This window comes from Felis catus, chromosome E2, assembly GCF_018350175.1.
Source record: "Felis catus isolate Fca126 chromosome E2, F.catus_Fca126_mat1.0, whole genome shotgun sequence".
Classification (NCBI taxonomy): Eukaryota; Metazoa; Chordata; class Mammalia; order Carnivora; family Felidae; genus Felis; species Felis catus.
In genome coordinates, this window is record NC_058382.1 from 12746444 (window position 1) to 12771221 (window position 24778).

The following is a 24778-nucleotide window of genomic DNA, read 5'->3' on the forward strand; positions in this document are numbered from 1 at the left end:
TGGAGGCGTGATGGCCAAGCAGTGTACTGCATATATTCAGAGCATAACACCCGATGACTTTTGACCTGTGTATACCTTGAAAGCTCTACTCTTACCACAGTCAAGATTAGGGACATACCTATCACTCCGAAAGTTTCCTATGCTCCTGAAGCACCGCAGTGGCACTCGAAAGCCGTTGGGAGAGACCCCGATGTAGCCGAAAGGGATGACCGAGCTGGGGGGACCCGCGTGGGTGCCCATCGGTGCCCAGACAGGTTTGGAGGTTCCCGGTGGGCACCAACAGGAACGGGAGCCAGCTGCCAGGCAACCGCAGGCACTTGGACATGAGCAGCAGGGAGGCGAAAACCAGACGGTCACCTCCTTCCCACCAGCCCTGTAGCCACGCCCTGGGTGAGGAGGGTAGAAAAGGAGAAAGCCCTGAACTGACGGAGCTGAAATTGGAAGTGACTGGAGAAAACCCCGGGGCGGCTGAGTTTATTCAAACTGGTTGAGTTTCTGCCTACCGCTGGGTTGGATGAGGGATCGTGATAAACAACGGTATCCTAAAAATAAATAATATATTGTAATATTCTTATATTATGTATATTTACCTAAATATGTTATTGGAAAGTTTACACACTTGGGTTTGTGCCCTGAGAAATTTGCCCATGCTGCCTGAAGTTCTGTGGCATATGATACATAGGATTTGCAAGATACCAGAATAATCCACAGGCCAGCTTTTAGAAAATGGTGTCATTCTTCCATCCACTCAGGGATTTCTCCTGTCACTGTCTTCAGTGCCATCAGAAAGCCATTGTCCTATGGGAAACGTCTACTTGGCTTTTTTGTTTTTTGTTTTATTTTTATTTTTTTGCTCTAGATGGCAGATGGCGTTTGCCAGCCATGGCTCTGAATACTTATCGTTCAGAAACTCTTAAGTCCCCTCATGAACAAATTTGAGTTGTTTGTGATTTCTTCTGCAAACTGGCAAACTGACACAATGGGGAGCTGGAGGCCTAGTGACAAAGATGAAGAATTAGCTGGAGTGGGGCTCTAACTCCAAAAGAGTTGGTTTAGAACCAGAGAACTTTCTAGAAAGAACTTGGCTGGACTATACTATGGCCAGACTCCCCTGTCCTTTGTGGGAGGGGTCAATCGTTCACATTAAGTCTCCTTCCACCCCTGGTGCAATTGACTATGTCAATTAAGCCTCGATAAAGCTATTCAAAGAAAACAATAAATATCTGTTCCTCCTTACCCTTACCCCACCTTTTTACTTTTCTCTATAAGCTCCTATGTCATTGGAGTCTTTTCTAAGATGGGTTTTATATGTTCTTGAGTAATAAATAAACAAGCATGAGAAGCTCAAAACAAGTCTTAGGAGTCCCAGGCCCCCAGTCCTCATACCCTGCTGGGCCCCAGCTGCCTCCTGCGTTCCCTCTGCCCACCGAGGATGATGACGTAGGCAGCAGAGAAGGGAAGGGATGATGTAAAGGGGCAAGAGACAGGACATAGGAGAGGGGGCCCATTATGTAACGGAAGAATTTGGAGTCTGATTTTTCAAACTCTGCTATACCTCCCAGGGAAATATAAGAACCAAAACAGCCAACCGTGGCCGTAAGGTTGGGCCGGGAGTGCTCTGGAGGAGTCTGATGCCGATCTCTTGCCCAGCCAGCAAGAGAAGGTGACCAATAAAGCAAAAGCAAAACCAGACTTTAGGTCGAAGTATCAAAGTTCTGGTCTTGCTCTGCCCAGAGCTACATCCGTGTGAGAAACTCACTAAAGTTTTCCAGATCTCTGCCTCCCTTTCTGCAAAACGTGTGGGTTGGATACGATGAATTTTAAGGGCCCTTTCAGCACTAAAATTCCACTTCTAGGCTTGAGGTATACACAAATTACAGTAGAAACTTTATTAGAAATATAAAATACAACCACAAGAACGCTCCTTTCTTCAAATCTCAACTTGTTGGTGACCAGCAGTCAGAAGGCTCCCGGTCAAAAGAGGTGTCCTGTGATCCAGGACCAGAAGTGTCTCCACAGGAACAATGGACAAGTTAGTTGTTGCAGTAACAGCAGCAGCAGCAGCAGCTCGAACCTCCAAACTGAAACAGGAAGCCTGGTGGCCCCATTTTCAGTCTTTCGGGGTTGAGGGAGAGACTGGTACGGACAAACTTCCTTCACCCACATGGGTCCTATGGTAAAGAACCCAGCCATCAGCCTGCAACCAGTTATGGATGTACAACCTTTCACCTCCAAAAAAGAATTGATGCCTCCTGTGGAAGAAGAAAGGTCAGGGAGACACATAGATGTTTTGGGAAATCAGAGAGGAATCATTTCTCCCTCATTCCTAGAACCCTGAGTATCAGAACCTCTTGGATCCACTCAGATGTCTGGGTTTCCAGCCTCTGAAACCACCAGATGTTCAGTTTACCTCCAGTGATCTGAAGTCTTCCTTGGTAGCACTGAGTTGTATCATTGGGACAGGGAAGGGAAGGAGCAGTCAGACAGGTCCCCAAAGCCACACAGGTTGGGCAGTAGAAGGGTACTGATGTACTGGGAGCTGGAGGGGAAACAGAGGGACAATCAGGGTGGGTCCGGCCTCTGGAGTTGTCTCTTCTGGCTTCCCTCCCTTTCCCAAGTCTTTGCTGCTGACACCACAGCAGTCACGACCTATCACTGCAACCTCCCTCCACCCCGTACCCCCCCTCCTGCCGCTGGCTTCTCCAACTGTTTTTCTTCGCTGTCAGAACCCATCCAACGTGACTTCCAAACTGTGTGCTTGGGTGTGGAGACAGAGATGAAAAGGACACGGTTCCTGCCATCGAGGACCCTTGTCTAGAAGGAGAAGGATGTGTCAGGAATTATAATACATCTCAGTAGGCACTGCGTCCAAGGTATGATGGGCGAAGGAATGGAGGACAACCTAACTCTCCCGAACAATTTGCCGAGTATTTTCACAGAGCGGACACCTGAGTTGAGGTGAAGGGTGAACAGAGGTTAGTTAGCTGCGTGAAAGTGGAGGGGTGGGTGGGGTAGCAAAGGAATCGGCGAGGACAAAGGCCCGGAGGTGGGAGCCAGCCGGGTGGCTTTCCGGGACTGGGAGACACTGAAGGGCTGGCGTTCAGTTGGTAGGCACAGGAGGGCTGGGCCGGTCTTTGTGGCCAGCACCCATTCTGGTTGGGCCAGGACCATATCTACACTTAAGCATTTTTTTGTTTTGCTTTTTTTGTTTTTGTTTTTGTTTTTTTCAACGTTTATTTATTTTTGGGACAGAGAGAGACAGAGCGTGAACGGGGGAGGGGCAGAGAGAGAGGGAGACACAGAATCGGAAACAGGCTCCAGGCTCTGAGCCATCAGCCCAGAGCCCGACGCGGGGCTCGAACTCACGGACCGCGAGATCGTGACCTGGCTGAAGTCGGACGCTTAACCGACTGCGCCACCCAGGCGCCCCGACACTTAAGCATTTTGAATACCAGCCCCCCCCCTCCCCCCACTGGACCACAGTAAAGGGGGAGGAGAGAGAAGGAAGTGAGCTGAGAGCAGGCAGGGCCAGATTGCTATAGGCCCCCGGCCACATTGGCCACATTGGCCACATTGGGGAACTGGGGAAGCAGTAACTGCCAGACTGATTAGGCCACCCCGCCCTGCTCAGAAACCTCCACTGACACTTCATTGCTTAATAAATACAAAAGCCATGGGGCACCTGGTGGCTCAGTCGCTTAAGCAGCCAGGTCATGAGCTCACCGTTCCTGACCCTGAGACCCTCGTGGGGCTCTGAGCTGTCGGCTGCAGATCCTGCTTCAGATTCTGTGTCTCCCTCTCCCTCTGCCCCTCCCCCGCTCGCACGCTGTTTCTCTTTGTTTCTCAAAAATAACTAAACATTAAAAAAAATAATAATAAATAAACACAAAAGCCAACTTATACCCCAGCCTTTGTTGACGTCCCGGTGCTCCGAGCAGCGTTTAGACCCCAAGGTGACCATTTAGAAACAGCCTGGCGGAAGGTCTGAGGTTCTTTTTCTGTGTGTGGCCCCCCAAGGGCCTGAGCCAAATAAGGACACAGAGAAAGGAGGCATACCATCTTCGCAGGGGCTCAGATGGTTTCTCCGCGTCCCCATCTCTCACCTCTCGAGGCTTCTAGGGTCTCTGCCGGCCTCCAGAGCTCCTGCAGGTCCTTTCTGCCGTTGCAAAAGGAATCCTCACAATAGCTGGTGTAGGAGACTGTGATTATGCCTGGGGGCGGGGAGTGCTGGACATACGTCACCGCCTGCGTCCCATCGTAGATGCAGCCCTTAGTGGCCAAAACTGCGGTCTGGGCCCCTGTTAGGAGACGGGGCGGGGGAGAAAGCGGAGGGTGGGCCTGAGGTTTCGGGGACTGGGTGGGAGCAGCACTGACCCGGACAGACTCACCCCTCCTCCCGCCCTTTCTCATTTCACCTGCTTTGACCATCAGAAGGGATTCCTGGCAGAATGACCCGCCCTCACAACTCTCAACCTTCTCCGTGGTCCAGTTAAACATACTGCTTGGGTCCTCTTCTATGCTGGTGAACACGCCCTTGTGACAATTTAAGTTTTGCACCGCTGGGGAGAAAAGGAGATCTGGGTGAGCGCCTGCTCTTCTCTGTGGGGCCCCCGCGTCAGCCCTCCTTTACCAGCGATCCATCCCCTGTGAACCAGCTCTCCCCCCCGGCCCCCGTTCTTACAGGCCAAGGAGGGGGCTCCCAGGAGGAGGAGGAACAACAAACTCTGGGCACGACGGGTACCCATGGCGTCCTTTAGAGAGGGCTGGAAGCGCGGCTCAGGATCAGAAAACGAGATTGCGGGGACCGTGTGGCAAGTACGGGCACGTCTGCGCCACAGAAGACCGTGACCTCCAGCGTCGGCGTGTCCCGATCGAGCCTGCAAGTTTGCACCACATAACGCGTTCACTGCGCCTCAGTTTCCGCAGCTGCAACTCTCCGACCCAAACACCTGTCCCCCGAGGACAGAGGACGTCAACAACCCAGTACCCTCCAACCTCGGGATCCGGGAGTCCGGCCCACAGGCCCCTGCTGCCGCACACTGGGGAGGCCGGGTTCAAACCTACGTTCTCCCGAGGCCGGGGATTCTCAGCCCCCACTCCCCGCCCCCCGAACTCGGAATTCTGAGATCCCCGCCCTGTTCTATCTAGGGATCCAGGCGTTTGGGTTCCAGCCGCCGCCATTTCCCGCAGGGCCCCCAGCCTCCTCCCCTCTCAGGCCCAAGAGTCCTGGCGCCCACCCTCCTCCTTCCTCAGGACCCAGGATCCCCAGCCCCCCCCCCCCTTTTCTCTTTAAGGGACCCAAATTCCACCTGGCTTTGGATAATCTCACAAGAATCCTAACAGAGCCGAAGGAACGGCCCGGAACGGCTTTCTCGTTCCACTTGGCCTTCGTTTTGTCTCTCGGAGGCACGGAAGGCGGGGCCAGCTTTGCCCAGCGGGTCACTCGAAGCCCCATTGGTCGATGTGAAAGCATCTGATGAGCTCATTGGATGAACCCGAAGGAAGGCCGCACCCCCTTGGCCCCGGAGGAGAGGCAGTCCTGGGAGGTGCGCATGCGCAGGCTGGCGCGCGGCGAGCAAACGGGAGGCGGGTGGGGGTGTGTGAGCCCAGGGACGTAGCCGGTGTTTGTGGTACGCGTCGTGCGAGGCAAGATGGGCAGCCCGTCCTCAAGTGGCCTCGTTGACCCTTTTCTCTTCACTGAGCTGTGGAATCTCTGCTTGTCCAGCCAGGCTAGGAGGTCAGACCCTTGGCCCTCACCCACTGAAGTTCTCTCCCTGTCCGAATGGTCTGGCTCCTGCCCCAGCACCCACCCGGTGGCCATAGGCACTGGGGAGGCAACGTGATCTCCTCACCCTCACTTGCAGTGGTTCCTGCCCAGCCCGGGCGCCTCCCTCTGATCGCACCACAGCACCGGCCCCTCCATGGCCTTCTGGAAGGCCGAAGAGAGAAATGCCGGCTTCACGGTTCCTTCCAGCATCCCCGAATGTGTGCATGAGCCTCAACTCTGAAGGCGCAGGTTGCGGTTATGGCCGACCCACGTGGCCGTGCCACTGCCACGACTAAGACGTGCCTTGCATTCAGATTTCTTGTTCCTGGCTGAAAATTCTATTTCGTCTATAGGTGAGCTTTCCAGGTATGTATGCAACAAGAAGCAAAGGTGCCCTTTTTGTGCTTTCCGACTTGGTGCTGTTTCTGTAAGTGAGTATTTCTTTTGAATCGAGAAAATACTACAATGAGAACTGAAGCAACTGGGAACAGTTAATGCAAATGTGAAGCGAAAACAATTTGTCTAGATTAGGAAGAGTATTCTGACCTTTTAGAAACCACCCCCCAAAATTTTTTTTTAATGTTTGTTTATTTTTGGGGGGTGGGGGAGGGGTAGAGAGAGAGACACAGGGGATCCAAAGCGGGCTCCTTGCTGACAGCAGCGAGCCCAACGTGGGGCCCCAACTCCCCAACTGTGAGATCACGACAGGAGCCGAAGTCGGATGCTTAATCGACTGAGCCACTCAGGCACCCCCCCCCAAAATGTTTTCAAAGATTAATCCAGGACAAAAAAAAAAAAGCTGCCATTAGGTTATAGTGTGGCTCTAGTTATTTCATGTTTTAACGCTCAAAACACTAAGAAGAGGCATGTGATTCATGGGATGAGAAATAATTAGGTGTCAGATGCCTTTAAGTCCTGGACTACAGGACAGGCTGGGTTGGGATCATTAGGAGGCAGGAAAAATAAAGCACCTTACAGCAGGGCCATGGCCAGTCCCAGCCTTGCCCCAGCAACCAGTCTCGGGGTAGAGCCCACAGATTTCAGGGGAGGAGGTCTGTCTGTTATGATGGGGGGGGAGCCTGGCTATTCTGTCCACACTGTCTGGTCGGAATGCCCTGGAACATTTGGCGGTTCTTAGAGTAAACGAAGGGACCGTCTTGGTTGATGCCTTTTAACAAGGAGCAGACTTACGGGATAAGCCGTTTTTAGTGCTTACTGTGGTTTGGATCCCACCCCCCAGGAGCAAAGGGAAAAGGTAGCAAGAAATTCACTTCAAACACGGGGTCCCTGATGCCTCGCCCCGAGTTTTCTCATGTCTCAGGACTCTGGGGGTCCCTATTCCCAGCCCTCTCCTCCCTTGGACCCAGGAGTCCAGGCCCCCAGCCCCTCCTCCCTCAGACCCAGGGGTCCTGCCCCCAGCCTACTGTCACCTGGACCCAGAAACCCAAGCCACTACCCACCTCAACTCTCAGCATCTAAATGTGACATAAAAATAAGGTACCCTTTGTGAACTTTCAGGATTGGTACTATTTCTGGAAGTAAAGCTATATAAATGAATACTTTTTAAATTAATTAATTAAATTAATTATATTTTAGAGAGAGAGAGAGAGAGAGTGGGGGAGAGGGCCAGAGGGAGACGGAAAGAGAATCTTAAGAAGACCCCACATCCAGGGGCGCCTGGGTGGCGCAGTCGGTTAAGCGTCCGACTTCAGCCAGGTCACGATCTCGCGGTCCGTGAGTTCGAGCCCCGCGTCAGGCTCTGGGGCTGATGGCTCAGAGCCTGGAGCCTGTTTCCGATTCTGTGTCTCCCTCTCTCTCTGCCCCTCCCCCGTTCATGCTGTGTCTCTCTCTGTCCCAAAAATAAATAAATGTTGAAAAAAAAATTAAAAAAAAAATAAATAGAAATAAATAAAAAAATAAAAAAAAAGAAGACCCCACATCCAGCGTGGAGCCCGACACAGGACTCGATCCCACGATCCTGGGATCATGACCTGAGCTGAAATCGAGAGTCAGATGCTCACCCGACTGAGCCACCCAGGGGCCCCATGAATATTTATTTTTAATAGAGAAAATGCCTCAGTAAGAATGGTGTTAGTAAAAGCTCTTAATTTTATGTAAACATATATTAAGAACTTTCAATTGGGGACAGTTAGTATTAAATATAATTACTAATATGTTATTAATGAAGACATTAAGGACGGTGAATATAAACATGAAGAGGTAGCTCTGGTCCCAAGGACCCTGTCCCTTAGGCCCTGGGGGTCTGAGCCACCCTCCCATCTTTTCAGGACTCAGGCTCCAGTGCTCACAGCTCTCGGTCTCTAAAGGTGCTCCGGTTTCCTGGAGCACTGTGTAACTACGGGGGAGGGGCTGGGTCCCAGTGTTCGGTCACAACTGCCAGTATGGGACCAATGGGGTCAGAGGGAACCAGAGGGCAGAGAGGGTGGTTGGGAGCTACACAGCCACCTGCTTTGAGCTCCAGAATCTTATCTCTGTGCCCTCATCCCTCCCCATCCCTCTGACTAGCACTTGTCCTGCCTCCTGTCCCGGTCCCACAGCTGGCTTCTAGTTTCTGTCATGAACATCATCTTAAATTGGCTCTGGGCCTGGGAATTTGTTTGTTGGGGTCGTAGTAACTAAGTGCCACCACCTGGGAGGCTTTGGTTTTGGAGAAGGGTGTTGTCTCTCACAGTTCTGGAGTCTGGAAGCCCACAGTCAAGGTGCTGGCAGGGTCGGTTCCTTCTGAGGGGTGGGAGGGAAGGATCTGTCCCAGATCTCTCTCCTTGGCTTGTGGCTGGCTGTCTTCTCCCTGTGTCTTCACATCCTCTGCCCTCTATGTGTGTTTGTGTGCAGATTTCCCCCTTTGTATAAGGACACCAGTCATGGAGCACCGGGGTGGCTCCATCAGTTAAGCGTCTGACTTCAGCTCAGGTCATGATCTCACAGTTCGTGGGTTTGAGCCCCGCATCAGGCTCTGTGCTGATGGCTCACAGCTCAGAGCCTGGAGTCTGCTTCAGATTCTGTCTCTCTCACTCTCTCTCTCTCTGCCCCTCCCTCCTCTCTCTCTCTAAATATAAATAAACATTTAAAAATTTTTTTTTAAAAAGGACACCAGTCATACTGGCTTGGGCCCCACCCTAATGACCTCATCTTAATTTGATTGCCTCTGTAAAGACCTTGTCTCTAAATAAGGTCACTTTTGGGGGTCCTGGGGGTTAGGACCGCAACATATGAATTTGGGAAGAGGGGGGACACAGTTCAAGCTATCTCAGACTGTTCGATTTGTGTTGCAGTCGAAGTGGTTGAGGGTGGGATAGCGCTCCACGGGGGTCCCAGTGCTGTTTTGTCATTCCTTCTGTCTTAGCATCATTCCTGATGCAGCCTTTGCCTCCCAAGGAGGCTGCCTTGGTGAGGGATGGCGTGAAGACACAGTATCAAGGGGGCATCCCTGGAGCAAGTCAGGGGCCCAGGGGCTGCGCTCAGGGATCCCAAATCAGCCAGCAAGCAGTGAGCTGAATTCAAGGTTCTGTCAACACAGGATGTATGTAGTGCCTCCCAGTGGGTGACTGTGCAGAGATCATCCCTTCCTGTCCCAGCCTTTCACCCGATTCCATTGTGAGATGAGTGACGGGAGACAGCTTCCAGGCACTAGGTCTGATTTTGAGGGGGTGCTGCTGCGGGATTTCACTTGCCTGCAGCTCTGCCCCATCTTTGACATCTTTGAACCGTGACATAGTGAAGCATCTGCGATCAGCCCATGTCTGTCCCTCCAGGTTCCAGGCTTGCAAAGGTGATCATATTCTTGAGTCACGGTCCAGGTGACCTGACCACAGAGTCCCTCAATCTTGGATTTAAAAGGGAACGTGGGGGCACCTCGGTGGCTCACTCGGTTGGGCGTCTGACTCTTGGTTTTGGCTCAGGTCATGATCTCACGGTTTCGTGAGTTCGAGCCCCACATCCGGCTTTGCAATGACAGCATGGATCCTGCTTGAGATTCTCTCTCTCTCCCTACCCCTCCCCTGCTCGTTCTCTCTCTCTCAAAATAAATAAAATTTTAAAAAATATTAAATTTTGTTTAATCTTTATTTATTTTTGAGAGAGAGAGAGAGAGAGACAGAGGGTGAGCAGGGGAGGAACAGAGAGAGAAGGAGACACAGAATCCGAAGCAGGCTCCAGGCTCTGGCCTGTCCACACAGAGCCTGACGCAGGGCTCGATCCCACGAACTGCGAGATCATGACCTGAGCCGAAGTTGGACGCTCAACCGACTGAGCCACCCAGGCGCCCGAAAATTTTAAAAAATATTAAAAAAATAAAATAAAAGGGAACTTGGACCTCTTTTTAAGAACACATGTAGCACCACTGTTGTTCACCTGGAGTATTGCAACAGGCCCTCCCCCTGCCCCACGGTGATCTATTCCCTACCTGGTATCAGAATGATCTGTTTAAATATAAGCCAGATTGTGTCACTTCTCTGTTTAAAGCCTTCCAATGGATTTTCCCATTTTACAGAAAGGGAAGGAAGGAAGGAAGGAAGGAAGGGAGGGAGGGAGGGAGGGAGGGAGGGAGGGAGGGAGGAAAGAAGGAAGGAGAAGGGAGGGAAGGAAGGGAGGGAGGGAAAGATTCTAAATACTTGAAATGGCCTTGAAGGTTGTCCGCATCTGGCCTCCCCTGCCTCCTCATCTCCATGTTCTGCCCTGCTTTTCCTCATTCTGCTCCAGCCACACTGGTCTTTGGGCTGTTCCTTGGATTCATGGCAGGCACATATCCATCTCAGGGCCTTTGCATATGCTTCCCCCACTCTCTGAAGGGGCAGAGAAAGAGGGAGAGAGGGAGAATCCCAAGAAGGCTCCATACTTAGCCCGGAGCCTGATGTGGGGCTCAATCCCACAACCATGAGAACATGACCTGAGCCGATATCAAGAGTCAGACACTTAACTGCCTAAGCCACCTGGGCACCCTGCAAATGGTATTTTTTTTTAAATTTTTTTTTAAATTTTTTTTTTCAACGTTTATTTATTTTTGGGACAGAGAGAGACAGAGCATGAACGGGGGAGGGGCAGAGAGAGAGGGAGACACAGAATGGGAAACAGGCTCCAGGCTCCGAGCCATCAGCCCAGAGCCCGATGCGGGGCTCGAACTCTCGGACTGCGAGATCGTGACCTGGCTGAAGTCGGACGCTTAACCGACTGCGCCCCCCAGGCGCCCCCCTGCAAATGGTATTTTATTTTATTTTAAGATTTTATTTTTAAGTAGTCTCTGCATCCATCGTGGGGCTTGAACTCACAACCCCAAGGTCAAGAGTAGCATGCTCCACCAACCAAGCCAGCCAGCCACACCCCTGCAAGTGGTATTTAAAAAACACATATTTCACTTTCCAGTTGTTCATTGCTACTATCTGGAAATATTTAAGAATATGTAATACAGAATAGTGTGGAATATTTAAATTTTTTTAGCATGGATATAGACTAGTTTAGCCCTACTCCTAAGGTATAACTTTTCTGGGGTCTCTACTGAATGTCCTATATGTTCATCGAGGTCTGTCTGCTCTGGTTTATTGGAATTTGAATGTTTTCCTTTCTGTGTGAGCTTTGGATATTGTTCTACATGTAGCCCCCTGGAAGGTTTTTTAGGTTTGTACCAGAATTCACAAACTTAGATAAGGGGCTTCCCCCGCTCCCCCATTCTAAAGTAAATTGCCTGTATGTATCCGCTTGCTTAACCCTAGTCAGGTAGCATGGCATTTTTATTTGTGGCTTTTTAAATTCATTTTTGGCATTGTAAAGATAGCCCCGACCCACTTCTATATCACGAACACAAAAGGAGGCATTCAGAGTTAGTGTGGGTTTAAAACTTTATTCACTGATGTCAATAAAGTAACAGTAGATCTTTCTTGAGGTTCAGTTTTTAAAACCATCAAAAACTCGGTGGAAATTCTTAATAGTAAAGATGACAAAGAGGGCAAAGGGGAGTCAATGAATTCATTCCCCTTTGGCCTCAGGTAATTCAGATTTTAGGTTCTTTGAGTGAAGTGTTCGCAAATCTCCGGAACTCACTGGAACTCAAGGAGCCGAAGAGAATTCTATAAAATGCCAGCTCTCTGTGTCAGGAGATAGCTACAGAAAACACACTCACCTCTTCAATTAAAACTCTTACATAGTTAGGGGCACCTGGGTGGCTTAGTTGGTTGAGCATCTGACTCTTGGTTTCGGCTCAGGTCATGAGCCCAGGGTCCCTGACAGCACAAAGCCTGATGTGGGGCTCGATCTCACGAACCAAACTGTGAGATCCTGACTGATCCACCCAGGCGCCCCTATTACCTATGTTCTTGAGGTTATTTTTATAAATCTATTATATCTGTAAGTAGAAATATTATATGATGGTTGCCACGGGGCATTTCTTCCCAACTCCCTGTTCTGTGACATCGTGGTAACTTGAAATCAGTCATGGTGGGAATATTTACACCATGGGAATAGGCAAACACTACAAGTCAGAGCTTTTATTTCTCCCCTCAGGGAAGCAGGTAAACATTTACCAGCACACCATGAGGGTGCTTGGCCTTATGTTCAGAGGCAGATATATGTAGAAGGGAGCTTTCTCCCCGTTTCAGTATTGAGCCTTTTCATACAGGTTATATATCTATGACGTGCATCGCGTCCCCTAGATGGAGAGCATTTGTGCAGTGCACAACCTGACCTACGTTCTCAGTGGTCCTGACTCTTTGTTATATATTGTCACAGCAGACAACATATTTAAAATACAGGCTTGCTCCCAACTCTTGCCCATCCTTTGTGTTTCCCTGGGTCCAGCCTTACCATTGTAAGCAGCAGTTTCTTTAATAAATTCTGCTCAAATCACCCAAGTTGGGGTTGTACCATTCATTTCCTTCTGGGACCGTGACCAATTCAACAATCAGTAGGATCAGGAAACAAATCCGCATTCGGGGTGGGGTATTCTACCACACGGAAGAAGCACAGGCAGAGCTCGACCGGGGGTCCGATGAAGCACAGGTAACGCCAGTCCTATGATCATTTCACAGTTGCTCAAATGATCACTTGGTGGTGGCAGTGACAGAAGCGGAAAGTGCAGTATTGGGGGGTGCGGTGGCTGTGGCACCGTTCTGCGGCAACAGTGGTGAATGTGTTGGTGCAGGCGTCAGCGGGTTCCTTCGGATGACCCCACAGAGCAAACACGGAGCAACAGGAAGATGAGAATGTCCAACTGGAAAAGCGATGGGCAGTCAGAAAGCTTCCTTGGCGGAGTGTCCCTTCCTGCTCGGCAACTCTCCATGGCTCCCTGCCCTCCGGAGACAGGCCGACCCCTCGGTCTGGCTTTGCAGGTACTTGACCAGCCCCGGCCCGCCCCCCCCCCCCCCCCCCCCCCTAGCCATTCCCAAGGTCGTTGCTGCCTCCTTGACCCTGCACTGCTGTTCCTTCTGCTTAGAATGGCTCTCCCTTTGTTGCCCACACCCACCTTGTCTACCTGGAAAACTCGTAATCACCCCAGTTCCAGCTGCACCCCATCCTCTTGATGATCCCTTCTCAGGCAGACCCTTTTTTTTTCTTTTAAAGTTTATTTACTTTGATGGGGCGCCTGGGTGGCGCAGTCGGTTAAGCGTCCGACTTCAGCCAGGTCACGATCTCGCAGTCCGGGAGTTCGAGCCCCGCGTCAGGCTCTGGGCTGATGGCTCAGAGCCTGGAGCCTGTTTCCGATTCTGTGTCTCCCTCTCTCTCTGCCCCTCCCCCATTCATACTCTGTCTCTCTCTGTCCCAAAAAAAATAAACGTTGAAAAAAAAAAGTTTATTTACTTTGAGAAAAAGAGTGAGCACACAAGGGGGGCAGGGGCAGAGAGAAGGAGAGACAGAACCCCAAGCAGGCTTTGTGCCATCAGCGCAGAGCCGGATGCAGGGCTCAAACTCACAAACTGTGAGATCATGACCTGAGCCGAGATCAAGGGTCAGATGCTTCACCGACTGTGCCCCCCAGGCGCCCCTCAGGCAGACTCTTCATGAAAACAGCAGGCTTGCTCTTTCCTCCGGGTCTTTGACGTGCTGTTTCCTCTGCCTGTTACCATCCTTTCTTCTGCCAATAAACTGCAGCTTATCTGTAAGACACAGCTCACGGGTCACCTCCTCTGTGAAGCCCTCCTTAATGCTCCCCCCTACCCGGGACATCAGTAGCTTCCTCCCCTGAGCTCTCCCAGACTCCCTTTGCCACAGCCTTATGACCACCTGTATCTCTGATGTTTCCCCTCCTCCTGGAAGCCCCTTTGGGGCAAGGACGAGGTCTGAGTCCTCTGGGGTCTTCAGGAGACCTTGGAATCCTTCATGAACTCACTTCCCATCCACAGAGAGGAATGTTGGCTGAACTCTCTGGGCACCTGTGTGTGTGTGTGTGTGTGTGTGTGTGTGTGTGTGTGTGTAGGGGGGTTCAGAGCTGGAGGGTGTGGGCAGCTTCTTGTAGTAGTTGTCAGGACACATGGACGCAGAGGCCGGGGGCTGCCCTGGGCTCCGGGACGTGGGCCTCCTGGCCCACTGCCACGGTGCAGCCCTCGGTGAATACTATGTTTCACCACCTGCAGGATTTCCCTACATCTTTCAGGGCCACCCGAGTGCCGTGCTAACCCAGCAGCTACCCACTGCCTGGCCCCGGCCCATCGTACAGATCTGCCCTTACACCCGGGCTGTTTTACCCCTTCTCTGTAAACAGATCACAGAGTAGCCTCGTGAACCCGCAGGTGCGTGTGGAGGGACGGGCGGCAGAAGCGGGTACCGTGGGCACCTGAGCCACCTGCCGAGGCGTTCACCTGTGCCCCCCACCCCGTGAGAGCCTGATCCCATACGCACCTTTTCCCTGGGTGGTGGCTGCCCCCGTGCCTGGCCGGGGTCATGGTTTGGTAGCTCAGACACTACCCAGCAGGTGATGTGCAGTGCAGGTCACTATGGTGTCCCATAGGCCAGTAGCCAGACTCCCCTGGGACACAGTAATAAGCCAGGAGCTGCTCTCTAACCGGAGGATAGTTATTTGCAAAAGGAGACATACGTACCCTTTGCTCCCAAACCCCGACTTTCTCACTTATCCTCTTAGCTCTTTCTGTCACAGAAACTTTTCAAAGACGTTGGGTCTGTTGGGTCATATGACTTTCGTTCCAGACCCTTCCTACTCTAGGATCTACTCAAAACTGGCGGTCTTGTGGGTTCCCTCAAAAGTGAGTAGGAGTAACACGTCAAAATGTGCTACATTTCTGTCCCCCACCCCCCAAATCTTTAGGGACCTATCTTTGTTCTAAAGGCAGCCGCATAAGGTGTAGCAAATTGTCTCAGAAAGAATGCTGCAGTTTCAGTTACCTGCCGTAAGCCGAGGTCTGGAAGCAGCTGATCCCCCTTCTGACACAGGGTCAGAAGGTCGGTCCTCGCTTAACACCCTGTCTCAGTGCCCCGGTCATTCCCCTGACTCATCACGGGGGCATGTTATCATCTCACATCATCACACAGAGAAGGGTGAGCCCAGTACAGTAAGATATTTTGAGAGACACGTTCACATGACTTCTCTTACAGTATATTGTTACGATTGTCCTATGTAAACATTAGTCATTGTTGTTAATCTCGTATTGCACCTAGTTTATAAATTAAACTTTAGCGTGGGGGGTGCCTGGGTGGCTCCGTCGGTTAGGCGTCTGAATCTTGATTTCGGCTCAGGTTGTGATCTCACGGTTCGTGGGTTCGAGCCCCGTGTTGGGCTCCGGGTTAGCAGCGCAGAGCCTGCTTGGGATTCTCTCTCTCCCTGCCCCTCCCCCACCCCTCAAAAGAAATAAACTTAAAAAAATGAAACTTTAGCATAGGTATGGATGGGTAGGAAAGGAACAGTATACAGACAGCTTGGAACCACCGCGCATTCAGGCATCCACTGGGGGCTTTGGAATGTGTCCTCCGCGGATACGGGGGGGCTGCTGTTTGGGGACATGCCCTAGACCTATGGGTTTACACCAATATGATGGGGTTGCTGGATGTGGCCCCGTTGATCTCTCACCCTCTGGCACACACATGTCTCATTTACTGAATCATCAAGGGTGTTTGCTACCTCTTGTTCACTGTGTCCGAGTCAATAACACAAATCCATCAATGCAGTGGGTGAGTGTGATGTTCTGTAGAAAATCAGATGATCAAGGTCCCTCTGAACCATATTATAGGACAGAGCAGGAGAGCCGACCTCCTTCATGGCGGGGATTCACGTCCACCCAGAGCCATCATCCAAAGAGTCCCTGCAAGGTCTGAGCATTTATTTGCCTTTGACCGGTGCCCAGCTGCCCCGGATAAATAGCCTCCAGTCTTTCTGGTACAGGGGATCAGTCACTGTCTACACCCGCGGTGGCATTGCAGGGTCCTTCTCAAATGGATCCGGCCTCCCCCCTCATTTGTGAAGTCCCAGGTCTATGAACAACCCGTGAGCTGAGGAGAATCATCACCCTTTCTGTACAGAAGAGGGTGAAGCAATTGGAAGGGGGGGAAGGGAATGACCCAAGGCTACACAATCAGGGAGCGACAAGATCCGGCCTGGTAGCAAACAGAGTTTCACACACCCTTTTTGCTAAATAGCTCCACGCCCAGCCTTGCATTTGCTACTTGAAATACACAGGACTCCCAGGAAGGTTGCCTTAATATCCTGACTCGGTCCTGCCTTGCCAGGCCCCTGCCAACCTGCCACTCTCAACACCCACTACCTCCTCCTTGCTCCAGCCTAGCCGCCTGCTTTCTTTCTAATCCTCTCCATAAACCAGGCATGGGCCCACCCCAGGGCCTTTGCACCTGCTCTTGCCTCTGCCTGGAATGCATTTCGTGCATGTCTTCCATGGTAAGCTCTTTCTTTTCATCCTGCTCTCAGCTCACAGGCCACCTCCTCCTGGAGACCTTCCCTGATCCCAGTTCAGTCACTTAACTTTCACATCACTTGGTCTTCACCCTGCCCAGCACCCAGCACCATTTGTGTGTGTGTGTGTGTGTGTGTGTGTGTGTATGCTCATGTGTTTGCTCCATGTCTATCTCTCTCGATCAGGCGTGAGCTGAGCAGAAGCTGGGCCTCATTCTTGTTGGTCTTCCTGAATCCCCAACAACTGGGATGGTGCCTTGCACAGAGTCCAGCTTTAATAAATATATGTTGACTAAAAGCAAGACATCGAATTGACTACCTATGACCCTATGTGCCTCTTTGCCCACCCTTCCTTCTCTTCCTCCAGAAACACTGCTTCAGAGGGGTGCCTAGGTGGCTCAGGTGGTTAAGGGCCCAACTTCAGATCAGGTCACGATCTCACAGTTTGTGAGTTCGAGCCCGGCGTCGAGCTTCCGCTCTCCGTGGGGAGCCTGCTTTGGGTCCTCTGTCCTCCCTCTCTGCCCCTCCCCTGCTCACTCAGAAACACTGCTTCAGGTCATGCACATCTCCAGAGGGCGCCATTATTCCCACAGCCACAATGTGACTCATTGGGGAGGGGGTGGTGTTTCCAAGGCCCACAACCCGGTACAGATGTAGTGATGGCTCTCTCGCCATCTTTCACCGTGCATTCATTCATTCATCATTCATTCATTCGTTTATCCAATCAGTATTTATTGAACACTCATTGTATACCCCATTGGTAGTGTGGATGCACTGAGAGATGGGGAAATGTGACTCTGCCTGTGTGGCAAAGTTTAAACGTGAAATAGAATGTATAAAGATGTCAAAAATAAACATAGAGTTGTAAGTTACACGTTAGTCTCTTTCTCCTCTGCTACTGCTCCTCCCACTTTCCTCTTCCTCATACACACACGGGCAGATAGCCCTTATTCCTCCCCGGCCCCCTCCTACCCAGTGTGCTAGAGCTGGTTTGTACAGGCTTGCAAAAGCCGATTGTTAAATATTTCAGAATGTTTCCAGCTATTTGTTAAATGACTGGTAGCTTGAAATCAGACATGGCAGAACTATTTATACCACAGAAACAGGCCCACGTTGGGACGCCTGGGTGGCACAGTCGGTTGAGCATGGGACTCTTGATTTCGGCTCTGGTCATGATCCCAGGGTTATGCGATTGAGCCTCGCATTGGGCTCCCCGTGGAGCTTGCTTGAGATCCTGTCTCTCTCTCTCTCTCTCTCTCTGCCCCTCTCCTTTGCTCATACTCTCTCTTTCTGTCTGTAAAATTAAAAAAAAAAAAAAAGGTAAATAAAAAAAAAAGAAATAGGTCGACGTTACAAGGCACAGCGTTGAGGCTGTTTTTCTGAATAGCTGCTTTCCTAGCACATCCCCCTCCCCATCTCTCTCTGGCAAAGAGACGTGTTGTTGTCAAGGAATATCCTGTCTGGGACAGAGATTTACTTTCCACTACAACCCCTCCACTCGCCATACTTCAGCTCCCCAGTGGGTGGGTGGCCGGGAGGTGGAGACGCGGGCCTGGATTGCTACGAGTGGGGAGAACAGCGGAAGAGAAATGCATGAGGGAAAATCATGGAGAAGGGAACATAAAGGTAAACAATGGAAGAAAGAAGTGAGAAGCCAGAATCCGCATTGGGCAGAGGTTAAAGTAGAGAGTAGCCAGTACGCGCCCAACAATGTCCTCATGGGCTGTTGGGCTATTTCCCCACGTGGGGCCAGGTTGCAGTGAGGAAACCGCCTTCCCAAACTACCCTGAGACAGGGTGGGGGAGGGCAGCCTTATAGCTGGGCTCCGAGGAAAGGGGGCGGAGTGGCTGGACCAGTGGGGCCTGGGGGCCCGGATGTTTCTGATTGCTGGGGGGGGGGGGGGGGGCGGGGTCAGGGAGCCTGGACCCCTGGGTCCGGGGAAGGAGGGAGGATCCGGATTTCTTATCCAGTGAGATTCAGAGGGTGGGCCCAGACCTCCTGTCTCAAGGCCCTGCCTCCCGCCCTTTCCTGGCTGCCTGGGGTGATATAAAAGGTCTGGGCCCCCAGAAGAAGAAGGAGCCAGAGTCCCAGCTGCCCTGACCATGAGCCCTGCGCTGCAGCTGGCTCTCCTGGGCGCCACCCTCGTGTTGCCCCGTGAGTGAGGACCCCGACCTGGGAGGGCGTTTTCCTGGAGGATGGGCTCAGATGGATTTCTCTCCCCGTCTCAGGAGCGCAGGCCCTGACCTGTCAGAGGGCGACACGTGAGTTTCTGATTAATGTATCGGAAATGCCCTTTCGGTGGAAGGCGGACCACGAGGTATGTGCCAACGGCTGGGGCTGCCAAGACACGCTGATCCTCATTGACAACGGTGAGAAGAGCCCCGTGGGCCTCAAGGGTGACTCTCACCCTTCCCTGGGAGAGACGTCCCTCCCGTCCCAGCCCTACTGTGTTGTGTAGGGACTCAGCCAAGGAGCCGTCCCCTCCTTGGCAGGAACAGCCCCTGGGGCTCCCAGTCGCCTCTCCAGCCTCTCACCCCAGACTACCATCAGACCCTCCCTCTAGGGTCCCCCTCTAGGATCCAGGGCCCCAGCCCCTCCTCCTCTCTCAGACCCAGGGGTCCAGGTTTCCAGCCCCTCCCCCCCCCCCCCCCAGACCGAGGAGTTCTGGCCCCCAGCCCCCTCCTGCCTCAGACCCAGGGATCCAACTTTCTAGTCCCTCTTCGCTCAGACCCGGGATTCAGACCCCCGGCCCCTCCTCCCTCCTGGGTCCAGGGCCCCCAGGCCCTCCTCCCTCAGACCCAGGGGTCCAGGGCCTGCCTCTCTCTCTTGGTGCAGGACTTCAAGTGAACATAGTACTCACCAAGGGCTGCACCCCGGTGGGGAATCAGGATGCCCGCATCACGGAGCACAGGGCAGGCCCCGGCCTCTCCCTCCTCTCCTACACCCACGTGTGCCGTCACGAAGACAACTGCAACAACCTGTCCACCACCCTCCCGCTCTGGGCCCTGCCCTCCACCGCAGGTGCGGGGCTGCGCGGGGAGGCGGGGCTGCGCGGGGAGGCGGGGCTGCGCGGGGAGGCGGGGCTGCGCGGGGAGGCGGGGCTGCGCGGGGAGGCGGGGCTGCGCGGGGAGGCGGGGCTCGGGAGGCACAGGGGCGAGAGGGGCTGTCAGGAGCACTGGGAGCCGGGGGCAGCAGGGCTGAGGGGCCCTCCATTGAGCTCCCTCTTCCCTCCCTCCTCCCTGTCCACTCCCCCTGCGGCCCCCTCCCTCAGCACCCCTTCTCCTGTCCGTCCTGGAGCAGCCAACCGCACTCATTTTCCGGTGTTCGAGCACCTAGCATGGCCTTCACCTGGCGCCTGCTCCTTTCTCCTCCTTGTTTCTCTTTCTCTTCAGAATTTGGTCCACTCACGTTTTATTTAGGCTTTTGGCATTCCCTCTTCCAAAGGGAAATTGGCCCGTGACATTTTTTTTTTTTTTTTTTTTTTTTTGAGTCGAGCTGACACACAGCATGACGTTAGTTTCGGCCGTACAGCACAGGGATTGGACAACTCCGGACCTTACGCTGTGCCCACCGCACACGTAGCTCCCACCTGTCACCATACATCGCTATCACGGCGCCATTGACTATATTCCTATCCCTGCCTGCCCTGGGTCGCCAGTCAGGTCTGGGGCCACGTGTTGTGTTTCTCTACCCTCTGGAATCATTTGTGAACTTAGGTGTCGGATGTTCTCGCACTGTTTCGTGGACCCCGGGGGGTGAACCACCTGGGTTCCTCCCAGGGCACCCCTCCCCCACCGCACCCCCTCCTGTACTCGGGCCCAGGCGCCCCTCCACGGTCCTCTGGTTCCTTCCCTTCCTTCCTTGCTCTTTCCCTCACCACCCGCCCCTGATTCCCTGGCGTGTCTGCAGAGAGGAGCCTGGGAGGGCACGCCGGTGGGAGACTGGGGAGGTCGCTCCTTGGGACCAGCAAAGCCAGGGTGGAGAGCCGTAGGTCCCCATCCAAATCCAGAGCCCTCCGTCCCCTCACCAGGCCCGGGCTCCCTGCGGTGTCCGGTCTGCTTGTCTAAGCAGGACTGCGAGTCTGTGACAAAGGTGACCTGCCCGGCCGGGAGCACGCACTGCTACCGTGGCTCAATCCAGCTCAGGGGAGGTGAGCCAGGACAGGAGGTCCCCGTGGGGCGCTAAACCGGTGGTGGGGGAAGGGTCTGAAGACCGAGATCTGGTTCTCTGGTGGGTGCCAGGGGAAGCCGAGACCTGAGAAGGGTGGGTCTGGCCTCCGGGAGCCGCGCCACCCCCCCCCTCCAAGGGCAAAGCCTCCCTCACCCTCTCCCTGCCCCTGTCCACAGGGGGTGTCTTCACCGTTCTGAGAATCCAAGGATGCATGTCCCAAGAAGGCTGCAACGTGCTTAATGGGACTCGGGAAATCGGGTCCATCATTGTGAGTGAGGACTGCAGCCCTAACGGTGAGTGTCACGAGAGAAGCGCAGCCTTGGGCGCGAGGGCCCGCTGGTAACCTAAATGTTTGGTTTTGTTTTTGTTTTGAGAGAGAGAGAGACAGACAGAGAGACAGAGCACGAGCAGGGGAGGGGCAGAGAGAGAGGGAGACACAGAATCCGAAGCAGGCTCCAGGCTCCGAGCCTCGACACAGAGCCCGACGCGGGGCTCGAACCCACGAACCGCGAGATTACAACCTGAGCCGAAGTCGGATGCTTAACCGACTGAGCCACGCAGGCGCCCCCTCTAAATGTTTATTAAGGCCAGATTGCGTGGGTCTTTGGAGTTACAGTTTAGGGACTAGGGATTTTATTGGGAGAGGGATGGGGACCTTTTTGGATGGAGCCTTCTGAGCAGAGGAGCTTGAATCGGCTTTCCCCTTACGAGGGGTGCTGCTGGGGGGCGTGGGCCGGAAATCAGGGTGCGGGAGCAGGTGAGGGCGTGTGGTCCCGGGCCTGGCGGAAGCAGTGGAGATGGTGAGAAGCCGTCAGGTTCTGGAGGTAGGTTTGCAGCTTGAGCCACAGGATTTCCTGATGGGTGCAACCCAAGAGGAAGGCAGTTGTCGAGGATGACAGCAATGTTTTACCGGAGCAGCTGCCTTTGGCCAAGATGGGGAGGACGGGGCCCAGACAAGCGGGTCCGGGCTCGGGGCAGGCAGCAGAGGGTGATTTGGTCGTCTGCGTGGTGGGAAGATGAGCAGGCCTCCCTCGTGGGCTTGTGGCGAAGGTCACATGTGTGGCTGCTGCCTCGCCAGCCCAGGTGTTTCAAGGGACACATCCCTCCTGGCCACATGAGGGCCGAAGAGAAGGTCTAGGCTCATGGTTTTCAAAGGGACTCCTGAGGGCGCAGGGGCCCAGGTAGCCGAGGACGGCCGTCACCCCCCCCCCCACCTTGAGGAGCCAGAACACCTGAGTTCCCAGCTCAGCTCTGCCAGTGACCTGTGGTGGGACACGGGGCAAGCTACTTAACGAGTCCTCTGCCTCTGTTTCCCATCTTTTTTTTTTTTTTTAATGATTATTTGTGTATTTTTGAGAGCTGGGGAGGGGCAGAGAAAGAGGAGAGAGGGAATCTCAAGCGGGTTCGGTGATGTCCCACGTGGGGCTCGATCCCACAAACCGTGAGATCGCGCCCGGAGCCAAACCCGAGAGACAGACAGTTAACCGACTGAGCCACCCAGGCGCCCTCTTTCCCACCTGGACAATGGGGCGATGATGGTGGCTGGAGGTGGCTGGGAGGTAATCCCGGTGGCCACAGGGGGGCGGGGGGGTGGCTCAGACGCGGAGTAAAGGCTCCGTACGCCCTAGGCATTTTGAGTATTTTGCTCCGGAACACAGGGTTTCTCAGTTGAAAGAAATCTATGGGGGCAGGCTCCCCTCCTCATCCAGGTGAGAGCCCTGAGTGCCACACAGGAAGTGGAGCCGTTGTCCCCGTCACGCCCAACAGCCTTCCTCAAGGGTCGTGGAGAAAGGCTCCTGCAGACGTTCGGGCAAAAACAGGGCGAAGGATGTGGATGGGACTCCGACTTCCAAGGTCCCTCCTAAATCTAAGGTGGCAGGACTCTGTGGCCGGGTCACCTGGAGAATGCCTCGGGGACGCATGGGACCCGGAGGGAAGGTGTGGCTGATTCCCTGGCTTACACGGACCCTGCCATCTCCTTCTCTGCAGCGTTTCTGACCTGTGAATGGGGGAGCGAGTTACACACTGGTCGAAACCTGTCTCGGATGCCCATCAGGTGGACCACAACTCACAAGATTTGTGACCCTGGGGAGGTGTGTGAGGAGACTCTTCTGCTGGTAGAGGCAGGTGCGTGGGCTGCGGCAGAGGGCGAGTCTGGGCTCCCGAGTCTCCCCGCCCTGGGTCAGGTCCCCCAGCTTCCTGCCTGGTTCCCCTCACGCTCAGGCCTGCCTTCCTCCTTCCGTGCCTGGGTTCCCCCTTCCGGGAACGGGGCAAAGTGACAGCAGCGATAGTACCGCCCTTGCTGCCTCGCGAGAGGCCACGTGAGGGAGACGGAGAACGGAGCGGGCACAGAGCGACCTCGCCGGTCTCGCTCGAGATCTGTCGAGCGCCTGCCGTGTGCCAGGCACTGTTGGTGGCACCGTGGACCCTTCGTATCCTCCTTCCTCCAGCGTTACATGCCAGTGGGGAGGCAGCGAGAAATACAAACGCAGCAGGGTAAGGTATGGGAGTGAAGACAAGAGCAACCCGGCCGGGAAAGGAGGCAGGGAGAGCGAGGTGAAGGCTGCCGTTGGAAAACAGGTGCTCTTGGGAGGCCGTACCGAGCCAGTGACATTCGAGGAAGAACGAAAACGCCGCAGAGCTGACTCTGGCCCCAGCCTTCACCCGACGCTCCGCGTGCCCTGTAATCAGGCACTGGCATTACCCCTCCACCCGCCTGCCGGGCGTCAGGGAGCCCCTGGCTCATCAGAGCCCGACTCCCCCAGCCCAGCTTCTGCTCTCTCTCACCCCTCAGGACAGAGCTCAGTCATAGTGGGAAGCAAAGGCTGCACCAAGGGCAGGCCGCAGGATGCCCCGACTGTCTCCATACACTCGGGGCCCCCCGGAGTGCTGGTCGCCTCCTATGCCCATTTCTGCTCCTCCAACAGGTGCAACAGGGCCAGGAGTACCAGCGTCCTACTGAACTCTCTCCCTCGTCCAGGTATGGAATCCCAGGGGGTCGGGTGGGACTGGGGACACTGAGAGATGGGGAGGCACAGAGACTCTGGGGATCGAGGAGGGTGGCTACAGCTAGGAGCAGAGCCGTGCGCCCCAACCTTCTCTCTACTTTTCAGCTGCCCCCACCCCGGGAGACTTGCAGTGTCCCATCTGTGTGCGGGGCTCTGCCCCGTGCCCAGAAAACCCGGAAAACGTTACATGCCCTAACGGCACGACTCACTGTTACAGCGGTTACATTAGGCTCTATGGAGGTGAGTCCTGATGGCCAGGTCCCAAGCATGCAGGGTTGAGGGCCTGGATTCCGTGGTTCTGAGGTGGGAGGGTGCTTGAGGCCCTGACTCATGGGTCTGAGGGTACAGGGGCCTGGGAACTCAGGCTTCTAGCTCTGAGGGAGGAGGGGACTAAGCCCGGCCTCCTGATCTGAGGGGGCTGGGATTCCGTGGGTCTCAGGAATTTAAGGGTATGGTCCTTTGAAACCTCTCTGACTCAATCTTCACTCTCCAGGTGGGATCACCTCTAAAATCCATATTCAGGGCTGCGTGACCGAAGCTTCCAGCTCCTTGTTGAACCAAACACAGAAAATTGGGATCTTCTCCGTGGCTGAGAATTCGGAGGAGCCGCTCGAGCCCTTTCTCCAAGACGGAGCTGTCCCCACCCGCCTACTGGCTTGGGTGGTGGGACTTGGCTTGTCCCTAGCCCTCTGGTGTGGGATGCCTCTCTGCTGAGCCCATTTCCCGATGAGTCTCAGCTCCTTGCTGATTCCCCGAGCCAACTTTCCCTTTGACCTCATAACCAAACAGCCTTGGGCGTTGAATGATTTCCTTGTCCTCTCCATGAATGATCATCCCTCGACACCCCCACAGGCCTCCGTGACCTGATAACAACACGCCGCTGGGAGCGCGGCGGCTGAACTTGCCCTCTGGGAGAGTCAAGGAGTGGCCACTTGTGTCCGATAATAAAGGCATCGTCCTTTCCCTGAA

General features: G+C 53.9%; 2 protein-coding genes and 1 long non-coding RNA gene across 16 annotated transcripts; 1 reads left to right on the forward strand and 2 right to left on the reverse strand.

Annotated features, from left to right (window-relative positions):
- Positions 1-1864: 1864 nt before the first annotated feature.
- TEX101 (testis expressed 101) lies at positions 1865-5082 on the reverse strand. Of its 2 annotated transcripts, none has more exons than XM_006941189.5 (6): positions 4996-5082; positions 4682-4877; positions 4416-4559; positions 4104-4298; positions 2411-2539; positions 1865-2171 (listed from the first exon to the last, which is right to left on the reverse strand). In XM_006941189.5, the coding sequence occupies exons 2-6, from the start codon at positions 4743-4745 to the stop codon at positions 1975-1977; spliced, it is 729 nt and encodes a 242-aa protein (XP_006941251.3). In that variant the 5' UTR covers positions 4746-4877; positions 4996-5082; the 3' UTR covers positions 1865-1974. The 2 variants fall into 2 exon arrangements, with proteins under 2 accessions (XP_006941251.3, XP_006941252.3); XM_006941190.5 differs by having other exon boundaries at positions 1865-2252; positions 4996-5018.
- A 325-nt stretch (positions 5083-5407) lies between these two features.
- On the forward strand, positions 5408-24778 carry CD177 (CD177 molecule). 13 transcript variants are annotated; one of them, XM_023244862.2, is made up of 12 exons: positions 5408-5546; positions 5865-6198; positions 12918-13104; positions 18144-18257; positions 18860-19000; positions 19467-19652; positions 20662-20781; positions 20978-21094; positions 22791-22928; positions 23596-23781; positions 23915-24049; positions 24303-24778. In XM_023244862.2, exons 4-12 carry the CDS (start codon positions 18221-18223, stop codon positions 24521-24523), a joined length of 1281 nt encoding a protein of 426 aa, XP_023100630.2. In that variant the 5' UTR covers positions 5408-5546; positions 5865-6198; positions 12918-13104; positions 18144-18220; the 3' UTR covers positions 24524-24778. The 13 variants fall into 13 exon arrangements, with proteins under 13 accessions (XP_023100630.2, XP_044901849.1, XP_023100631.2 ...); XM_045045914.1 differs by having other exon boundaries at positions 5865-6194; XM_023244863.2 differs by having other exon boundaries at positions 5865-6133.
- Positions 17869-19626, reverse strand: LOC123382234. Its single transcript, XR_006590282.1, has 3 exons — positions 19492-19626; positions 18804-18875; positions 17869-17925 (listed from the first exon to the last, which is right to left on the reverse strand). It is a non-coding gene; the product is annotated as an uncharacterized LOC123382234 (long non-coding RNA).